This window comes from Vicia villosa, unplaced genomic scaffold (genome assembly GCF_029867415.1).
Source record: "Vicia villosa cultivar HV-30 ecotype Madison, WI unplaced genomic scaffold, Vvil1.0 ctg.005868F_1_1, whole genome shotgun sequence".
NCBI classification, from domain to species: domain Eukaryota; kingdom Viridiplantae; phylum Streptophyta; class Magnoliopsida; order Fabales; family Fabaceae; genus Vicia; species Vicia villosa.
The window spans coordinates 30,442-41,880 of NW_026706691.1; the positions used below are offsets into that span (position 1 = coordinate 30,442).

The 11,439-nt window shown below is 37.0% G+C and overlaps 1 protein-coding gene across 1 annotated transcript; it reads right to left on the reverse strand.

Annotated features, from left to right (window-relative positions):
- Nucleotides 1-681: 681 nt before the first annotated feature.
- On the reverse strand, nucleotides 682-7,664 carry LOC131642842 (uncharacterized). Its single transcript, XM_058913016.1, has 2 exons — nucleotides 6,602-7,664; nucleotides 682-968 (listed from the first exon to the last, which is right to left on the reverse strand). Exons 1-2 carry the CDS (start codon nucleotides 7,602-7,604, stop codon nucleotides 952-954), a joined length of 1,020 nt encoding a protein of 339 aa, XP_058768999.1. The 5' UTR covers nucleotides 7,605-7,664; the 3' UTR covers nucleotides 682-951.
- Between the last annotated feature and the right edge of the window lie 3,775 nt (nucleotides 7,665-11,439).

Below are 11,439 nucleotides of genomic sequence, written 5' to 3' on the forward strand. Positions count from 1 at the left end.
AAGGCTCCACCATAAATTAAGACTCTATTCAGAGACCCATTTATGTACCTTAATATCCACTTCAATGCTTGCCAGTGAGCCTTTCCAGGATTCGCCATTGTCGCGGGGAAAAATCGTATCTTTTTTCGGGATGAGACACCTGATGCCTTCTTTGGGCTCGAGTGCTCAAAAAAATGATTTTTCTTTTGTTTCGACCAAACTTTTTATTGTTTCCCTAGGAGGAAAAGGAAAAAAGCTGCAATAACCTAAAAACAGATGCAAAGCCCCAAAACTAAAAGCAATGCACAAGTGGGGGAGAGATTCCTGGTAAGAGGGTTGGATATACGAAGGGAAGGTATTAGCACCCAACGTATCTATAGTACTCTATAGGTTTCTTTGTTTTGTTTATTTCATTCTTTGTGGTGGAGGTTCTTGTGAGATAGGTGGGACCTAAGGTGTTTGTTTGATTATGCTCGCAAAGATCATCGCGATCCTCTTCATACATATCCCTTAGAGGGAATCAGAGCATCTGTAGCTCGGGGTCTACGGGTGCTAATGTAACACCCCAAATCTACCCCAAGCGTTTATGCGGAAAATATCAGAGTATAAAAATTCTCAACAGAATCAGGATGTCACACATTCAACATAAATATAAACCTGTCATGCTTTTCAAACTGATACATAACACTATCAGGATTGGAGTGAACAAAACTCATAACATATATCTCAACTTATGAATAATATAGTATTCATAGCATAATCCAAACTTAGGTTCAACATGCAACAGATTCACAATGATTCAACGATTAAGACATAACATCTTTTGAATCATAAAAAGCAACAATACAAACAACTCCTCAAATACATCATAAGGTTCAATAAACAAATAAAAACATCAAGCAAGTGTTCATTTCCCCCAAGTGTTACGTATCAGAGCAATGACACCCAAAACTCGACTATAAGCGGAAACAGCTACTCATCTGGATTACCTGCACGTTACCCACGTGGAGGCAACATTCAAACAGAAAGGGTGAGATATCAAACTATATAAATAGGATTATGATAAATCATATATTAGGTAAGGAATATAAATGAATCACCGTTTCACACAACATCAACATAAACAACACAAAGAACATCATCAAGGAATAGTCTTGATATCAACACATCGGCATCTTCAACAAATCAACACATAAGCATCACAATGCATAGAAAACTACTTCAACCAACAACAACTAACAAAGACTCGAATGCGACTCAACTATGCATATGCATGTGGTACCATTGGAGTAAAACTCCCAACTTAGAATATTGCCAGTAATTCCGAGGCATAAGGCAAAGCCTTCAACACGGTCACATATCAACATCACACCGTTCAACTTTATGTTATGCTATGCTATGCGGAAATATACAACGACCACAATTCGACAACGAAACAACGACTTATCAATAACACAACCACGGTCACATATCAACATCACACCGTTCCATTTTAGCCAAAGGCTCACAACACAACTTATCAATTCATAGCGTTATATATAGAAAATCAAAACTTGCTATGATTCACACTATGAAACTATTCACATAAGAATGCACGAAATAATCATATTGGCAATCACGACATTAATCGCAACAAAAGCATCCAAAACAAAATCACAAATTGCGGCCAATTCGCAAAATAATCGCAATATGCCAATATATCAAATAAGCCAAAACAACTTCCAAATTTACATCTAACTCAATTAGAGATAACGTTAATTATCAAAACAACATCATTGACATAGCAATATATTATTCTCAACCTAAATATTCAACTAAAATGCAATTACGGGCAAATTCTCAAAATATCGTAATTTACCGATAACCGAATAATTAATCCAAGTCCAAGTTTATTCCAATTAAATAGACTTGTTGCAATTAAATCAACTATTAAATTTAATCAACCAATTAATATCACACTATATTAATTTTAATTTACTATTTCATTTTCTATTCTAAAACCAACATTTAATTATAAAGGATATTCAAATCAAACACAATTTCGATCGATTAGTAAAATATCACAATTTCAACAAACTAACACCACCATGTTAATATACTAATTAAACTTAGCTACCACGTAAATTTTCATCAAATTTCGGACAACTAATTATACCACTTAATTCGCCTATTTCGATCAAACGGGACTGTTTTGCATTTTATTAGTTCAATAACTACTACTATTACACACTTCTTATCCTACTATTTCTAATTATACTTTCAATTCATAATTATTCATTTCACTATATTATCCAATATATATTTATATTATATATATATATATATATATATATATATATATATATATATATATATATATATATATATATATATATATTAAGGACCATTGATAAAGTAAGAACAAAGTAGCAATTTGCAGCATACTGAACATCACAAACGAAAATGATAAGCTTCTCGCTGTCGGACGTCACAATTTCACTAACAGCAACATAACAATCCCATTTCAATGGACAACAACACTGACTTATAAAAATCAATTGCAATTTCAAACAGCAGAAAATAAATTCAACATAACACAGTGAGAATTTATACCCCAAACCCACATATAATCCATCATATTCCCATTTAGGTAGTAAGAATCCCCCTTACCTTGGATTGAGTGCAGCTCTAAGAAGTTTCAATGGAAAATTGAAGAAAAAATTGCACTTTAGAGCAACACTTTTGGATCCCCTTTCTCCTCTTCACAAACCCTAGTCTCCTTTCTTTACTTTTCTTTTTCACTTTTTTTTCGGTTCTCTCTTTCTCTCTATCTATGTTTCTATTTTATTTATTTTAAATGGCAAAAGAGACCACCACCACCTAATGGGCCTAACAAAAGACACCCCTTAACACTTAGAAATATCATTAATTAAACTCAAAATTTATTCTACTCTTAATAAAAAAAATAATACTTCAACTTAAATATCATTAAAATAAAATATTATTATTTAATATACCGACTGAATACTCTGTGTCTCACATTTCTGGTCTAAACTTAATTACTCAGAAAATTCCCAAAACGCTAAATATCAACTCATTAATATTTATAATACTAAAAATGTTAAAATCTCCGATTAAATATCGATCCGCTATCCCGAACTAATACCGACTAAAACGCCCCAAAACGCAAAAATTTCAGAAAACATCACAAATGTCTAAATTAAAAAAATAATTATTTTTCCGGGCGTTACAACTCTCCCCCACTAGAATATTTTCGTCCTCGAAAATAGAAATTTACCTGATTCAAATAACTCGGGATAGGAATCTCGCATCTTGCTGTCTAATTCCCATGTCAAGCTTTCTCCAGCAGCTCCTAACCAAACAACTTTCACCAATGCAATCTCCTTGCCTCTTAGAACCTTCATCTCGCGATCCACAATTCGCACCGGCATCGTCTCCACTGTGAGATTATCACGCACTTGCACATCGTCCATCTGAATCACATGAGACGGATCGGAAACATACTTTCGGAGTTGTGACACATGAAACACATCGTGCAAATTAGCAAGATTTGGCGGTAACGCCACACGGTAAGCAACTCTCCCAACTCGATCTGATATTTGATACGGACCAATAAAACGAGGAGTGAGCTTTTTAGACTTCAGAGCTCGCCCAACACCAGTCACAGGTGTGACTCTCAAAAATACATGATCACCAGCTTGGAATTCCAAATCTTTCCTCCTCTTGTCATGGTAACTTTTCTGCCTACTTTGAGAAGCTTTCATCTTATCTCGAATAAGCTTCACTTTCTCAGTAGTCTCCCTAACAATCTCGGGTCCAAGTACCACACTCTCACCCGATTCATGCCAACACAACGGAGTCCTACACCTCCGACCATACAACGCCTCAAAAGGTGCCATCCCAATACTAGTGTGGTAACTGTTATTGTAAGTGAACTCAATCAACGGAAGATAAGCATCCCATGAACCTCCCTGTTCAAGAACACATGCTCTCAACAAATCCTCTAATGACTGAATAGTCCTCTCGGTCTGACCATCAGTTTGTGGATGATACGCCGTACTCAACCTCAACTTAGAACCCAACGCCTCTTGCAAACTCTTCCAGAAATCGGAAGTAAACCTCGGATCTCTATCCGACACAATACACAAAGGAACACCATGCAACTTTACAATCACCCTGACATATATCTCTGCTAACTTCGCAATCGGGAATGTGTTGTTAATAGGTATAAAGTGTGCCGACTTCGTAAGTCTATCAACAATCACCCAAATCGAATCAAATCCTCTCAAGGTATTAGGTAATCCCGTCACAAAGTCCATTGAAATGCTATCCCATTTCCATTCTGGAACTTCTAACGGTTGCATCAACCCTGCAGGCTTCTGATGCTCAATCTTTGACTTATGACAAGTCAAACAAGCATACACAAACTGTGCCACATCACGTTTCATACCAGGCCACCAAAACAAACTCTTCAAATCTTGATACATCTTTGTAGCTCCTGGATGAATACTCAAACTGCTTCTATGACTCTCTTCAAGAATCACTTTCTTAATCTCTTCATCATCAGGAATACAAATACGATCTCGGAATCTCAACACACCATGCACATCTAACTTGAAATCATCCTTCTCAATTCGATCGGTTCCTACCATCAAATCCACCAACTTCACATCTAGCTTCTGAGCCTCTTTGATATTGTCGAGAAAGTCATTGTTAATCTTTAACATTCCCAACATAACACTATGTGGTGTCACTTCACAAACTAAGCTCAAATCTCGGAACTGCTCAATCAACTCCAACTCCTTAGCCATCATAGCCGACATATGCAAGGTCTTTCGGCTTAAAGCATCGGCCACAACATTAGCTTTTCCGGGATGATAGTTCAAACCGAAATCATAATCCTTCAATAATTCTAACCACCTTCGCTGCCTCATATTCAACTCTTTCTGATCAAAAAGGTACTTTAAACTCTTATGGTCACTAAACACTTCAAATCTAGAACCATAAAGATAATGCCTCCAAATTTTCAACACAAAGACCACTGCAGCCAACTCTAGATCATGCGTAGGATAATTCCTTTCATGAGTTCTCAACTGCCTAGACGCATAAGCAACCACTTTACCATTCTGCATAAGCACACCACCTAACCCCATCAGACAAGCATCACAGTACACAACGAAAGGCTCTCCTGGATTAGGCAAAGTCAAAACTGGAGCCGACGTCAACCTCTTCTTCAACTCATTGAAACTTTCTTCGCATCGAATATCCCACACAAAAGCTTTTCCCTTGCAAGTCAATCTTGTCAACGGAAGTGCCAATTTAGAAAATCCTTCGATAAACCGTCTATAGTATCCGGCTAAACCCAAGAAGCTTCTAATCTCAGTAGCTGATTTCGGAGCTTCCCATTGTAACACAGCATCAACTTTAGAAGGATCCACGGCAATGCCATGACCAGAAATGACATGACCAAGGAAACTAACTTCATGCAACCAGAATTCACACTTAGACAACTTGGCATACAACTGCTTCTCTTTCAGAACTTGTAACACAATTCTCAGATGCTCTTCATGCTCTTCTTCAGATTTAGAGTAAATCAGAATGTCGTCAATGAATACCACTACAAACCGATCCAAGTAAGTATGAAAAATACGGTTCATGTACTCCATGAATACTCCCGGCGCATTAGTAACACCGAAGAGCATCACCGAATACTCGTAGTGTCCATACCGAGTCCTGAACGCGGTCTTCTGAATATCATCTTCTTTTACTCTAATCTGGTGATATCCGGACCTCAAATCAATTTTAGAAAACACACTAGCACCCACCAATTGATCCATCAAGTCATCAATTCTTGGAAGTGGATATTTGTTCTTTATCGTCACCTTATTCAATTGCCGATAATCAACACAAAGTCTTATACTTCCATCTTTCTTCTTTACTAACAACACGGGCGCTCCCCACGGCGATACACTTGGCCTTACAAACTTTTTCTCAAGCAACTCTTCTAATTGCTTCTTCAATTCAGATAACTCAGATGCAGACATCCTGTACGGTGCCATAGAAACAGGTCTGGTACCAGGTACAAGATCAATCGCAAACTCAACTTCTCTTTCTGGAGGTACATCAGGAATTTCATCAGGAAACACATCAGGAAATTCTCGCACCACCTTTAACTCGTCAATTCTAACTTGATTCTCAAAAGACAATGACGCCATCAACGAGAACATTTGTGCTTCGTCTTGCATCAATTGCCTCAACTGCTTACCAGTCAACAAACCAACTTCTTCTTCCTCGGGAGAAGAAAACCTCAAGGACTTGTTAAAACAGTTGATATGAACATAGTTATACTCTAACCAATTCATACCCAAGATCACATCTAATCCACTCAACGGCAAACAAATCAAGTCAACAACAAAGTCTTTGTCGAAGATCGACAAAGGACACTTTGAACACATCAGAGAAGTAGTCACCGATCCCTTAGCTGGAAGATCGACAACCATCTCTCCATTCATGGAAGACAACATAAGACCCAATCTTTCAACACAATCAGAAGCAATAAAACAATGAGTAGCACCAGTATCAATAATAGTGATTAAAGGAGTACTATTAATGAAACATATACCTCTGATGAGTCGGTCTCCACTAGTTGTAGGAGTCCCAGCTAAAGCAAACACCTTTCCACCGGATTGTGCCTTCTTCTTTGGACACTGGCTACCAATGTGTCCCTCTTCGCCACACGTGAAACATACCATGTCCTTATGCTTGCAATCAGACATTGCATGTCCCATCTTACCACATCTAAAACACTTCCTCGCATCAGCAGTACAAGCATTGCTCTTATGACCAGGTTGACCACACTTGAAGCATACAATCCTAGCAGGAGCATCTCTCCCACTAGACCTCTGACCATGAATAACTCTTTGTTTCCCTTTACCGGCATCATACGGTTTCCCACGGCTTTGTTGATTCTTGCCCCTTCTATCACTAACCATCTTGTGATGAGCATTACTATCTTCCTCAAAGATCCTACAACTGTCAACCAAATCAGAAAACAAACGGATCTTTTGGTACCCAACAGCCTTCTTGATATCCGAGCGTAACCCATTCTGAAACTTGATGCACTTAGAAAATTCAGAACCTTCGCCATCAAAGTGAGGATAGAACTTAATCAACTCAGTGAACTTGGCAGCATACTCGGTCACGGACTTGTTCCCTTGCGTCAACTCTAGGAATTCTATCTCTTTCTTACCCCGAACATCTTCAGGATAGTACTTCCTCAAAAATTCCCTACGGAACACATTCCAAGTGACTTCCTCACCTGAAAACTCCAACCTAGCAAGCGTCTCCAACCACCAATCATCAGCTTCCTTAGCTAGCATATGAGTGCCATATCTGACCTTCTGAGCAGGAGTGCAATCCATAACACGGAAGATTCGCTCGAGCTCCTTCAACCAATCAAGAGCACCATCAGGGTCATGCGTACCCTTGAACACCGGCGGATTCTCCCTTTGGAATGTCGCCAAACTACGAGATCCAGCATTCTCGTCAGCATTCGGTTGGTTCTGCATAGCCTGAGCCATCGCTTCCAAAGCAGCAGCTATCGCAGCATCATTCCTCCCAGCCATAGCGTCACTACAACACAAAAACAATTTAGCACAAACAACAATACACGATTGTTAGACTACACTACGACTCGACACTTGGCCGGACAAGACCGACCTGCTCTGATACCACTAATGTAACACCCCAAATCTACCCCAAGCGTTTATGCGGAAAATATCAGAGTATAAAAATTCTCAACAGAATCAGGATGTCACACATTCAACATAAATATAAACCTGTCATGCTTTTCAAACTGATACATAACACTATCAGGATTGGAGTGAACAAAACTCATAACATATATCTCAACTTATGAATAATATAGTATTCATAGCATAATCCAAACTTAGGTTCAACATGCAACAGATTCACAATGATTCAACGATTAAGACATAACATCTTTTGAATCATAAAAAGCAACAATACAAACAACTCCTCAAATACATCATAAGGTTCAATAAACAAATAAAAACATCAAGCAAGTGTTCATTTCCCTCAAGTGTTACGTATCAGAGCAATGACACCCAAAACTCGACTATAAGCGGAAACAGCTACTCATCTGGATTACCTGCACGTTACCCACGTGGAGGCAACATTCAAACAGAAAGGGTGAGATATCAAACTATATAAATAGGATTATGATAAATCATATATTAGGTAAGGAATATAAATGAATCACCGTTTCACACAACATCAACATAAACAACACAAAGAACATCATCAAGGAATAGTCTTGATATCAACACATCGGCATCTTCAACAAATCAACACATAAGCATCACAATGCATAGACAACTACTTCAACCAACAACAACTAACAAAGACTCGAATGCGACTCAACTATGCATATGCATGTGGTACCATTGGAGTAAAACTCCCAACTTAGAATATTGCCAGTAATTCCGAGGCATAAGGCAAAGCCTTCAACACAGTCACATATCAACATCACACCGTTCAACTTTATGTTATGCTATGCTATGCGGAAATATACAACGACCACAATTCGACAACGAAACAACGACTTATCAATAACACAACCACGGTCACATATCAACATCACACCGTTCCATTTTAGCCAAAGGCTCACAACACAACTTATCAATTCATAGCGTTATATATAGAAAATCAAAACTTGCTATGATTCACACTATGAAACTATTCACATAAGAATGCACGAAATAATCATATTGGCAATCACGACATTAATCGCAACAAAAGCATCCAAAACAAAATCACAAATTGCGGCCAATTCGCAAAATAATCGCAATATGCCAATATATCAAATAAGCCAAAACAACTTCCAAATTTACATCTAACTCAATTAGAGATAACGTTAATTATCAAAACAACATCATTGACATAGCAATATATTATTCTCAACCTAAATATTCAACTAAAATGCAATTACGGGCAAATTCTCAAAATATCGTAATTTACCGATAACCGAATAATTAATCCAAGTCCAAGTTTATTCCAATTAAATAGACTTGTTGCAATTAAATCAACTATTAAATTTAATCAACCAATTAATATCACACTATATTAATTTTAATTTACTATTTCATTTTCTATTCTAAAACCAACATTTAATTATAAAGGATATTCAAATCAAACACAATTTCGATCGATTAGTAAAATATCACAATTTCAACAAACTAACACCACCATGTTAATATACTAATTAAACTTAGCTACCACGTAAATTTTCATCAAATTTCGGACAACTAATTATACCACTTAATTCGCCTATTTCGATCAAACGGGACTGTTTTGCATTTTATTAGTTCAATAACTACTACTATTACACACTTCTTATCCTACTATTTCTAATTATACTTTCAATTCATAATTATTCATTTCACTATATTATCCAATATATATTTATATTATATATATATATATATATATTAAGTACCATTGATAAAGTAAGAACAAAGTAGCAATTTGCAGCATACTGAACATCACAAACGAAAATGATAAGCTTCTCGCTGTCGGACGTCACAATTTCACTAACAGCAACATAACAATCCCATTTCAATGGACAACAACACTGACTTATAAAAATCAATTGCAATTTCAAACAGCAGAAAATAAATTCAACATAACACAGTGAGAATTTATACCCCAAACCCACATATAATCCATCATATTCCCATTTAGGTAGTAAGAATCCCCCTTACCTTGGATTGAGTGCAGCTCTAAGAAGTTTCAATGGAAAATTGAAGAAAAAATTGCACTTTAGAGCAACACTTTTGGATCCCCTTTCTCCTCTTCACAAACCCTAGTCTCCTTTCTTTACTTTTCTTTTTCACTTTTTTTTCGGTTCTCTCTTTCTCTCTATCTATGTTTCTATTTTATTTTATTTATTTTAAATGGCAAAAGAGACCACCACCACCTAATGGGCCTAATAAAAGACACCCCTTAACACTTAGAAATATCATTAATTAAACTCAAAATTTATTCTACTCTTAATAAAAAAAATAATACTTCAACTTAAATATCATTAAAATAAAATATTATTATTTAATATACCGACTGAATACTCTGTGTCTCACATTTCTGGTCTAAACTTAATTACTCAGAAAATTCCCAAAACGCTAAATATCAACTCATTAATATTTCTAATACTAAAAATGTTAAAATCTCCGATTAAATATCGATCCGCTATCCCGAACTAATACCGACTAAAACGCCCCAAAACGCAAAAATTTCAGAAAACATCACAAATGTCTAAATTAAGAAAATAATTATTTTTCCGGGCGTTACAGCTAAGGTTTGAGTGGTTTGAGGGAGAAGTTTTGCTCGCCAAGGATACGACCTTGTGCCTACGTATTCTCAAAGGGATGTTGAGAAAGTCAGAGCAATCGTAGTTCCCACTTATGCTAGTGGAAGCAAAGGATAAGAGACAAATGTCATCTCAATGTTCGATGTATCTAATCTATATCATCACATACATCTGTTTGATTTTTGTTTGAAATCTTTTCATTATAAGCCCTGGGCTGTGCCACTTATGGCGCTTAGAATGATAAAGATGTTTTTTTTTATTTAACCAGCCTTGTGGCAAAAACTTTCAATGAAGTCAGCCTTGTGACAAAAAGTTTTGATTAATCAGTCAGCCTTGTGGCAAAAGTTTCAATGAAGTCAGCCTTGTGACAAAAACTTTGATTAATCAGCCAGTATGGTGGCAAAACGGTTTGATTGATTAGCCAGCCTTGTGGCAAAAACGTTTGATTGATTAGCCAGCCTTGTGGCAAAAAAGTTTGATTGATTGATTGTTTGTGATGATATAGAAGAGATACTCCTATCATAGAGATGAAAAATGTCTAATCTCCTAGGGTATTTGATTTGGATATTGGGGATGCTTATAAGAAGCCCGTGGGTCCTTGTACGAAGCCCAAGAGGAGGCTATCCGAGGGTCCTTGCATTGTAAGCCCAAGAGGAGGCTATGGGAGGGACAATCGAGGGTCCTTGCATTGTAAGCCCAAGAGGAGGCTATGGGAGGGACAAGTCGTTTGTACAAAGCCCAAGAGGAGGCATGGTATAGTTGGTTTGAGCTCTTAGAGCGATTTCACCGGGAAACCATACTCTATGTCCTAACCTAAACTAGGGAGATTCTTTGCACGAAGCCCAATAGGAGGCTATGGGGAACCTAGTGTTGTACTAAGTTGAACAAGTATATATAACACAATCACAAATATGAACAAGTACGAACAAATATGAACAAGTACATGAACAAATATGAACAGTTATACATATATATGACAAAGTGTGTGTATATAATGGAGTTTATGAAGGAAATATACCTGTAAGCATGATCCATTTGTATACACGGGGGCTCGGGACTTATACTCGGGGAGA

Bases quoted from the DNA above. Each gene is read 5' to 3' on its own strand.
- LOC131642842 (XM_058913016.1), bottom strand. From the start codon at position 7,604: ATGGCTGGGAGGAATGATGCTGCGATAGCTGCTGCTTTGGAAGCGATG.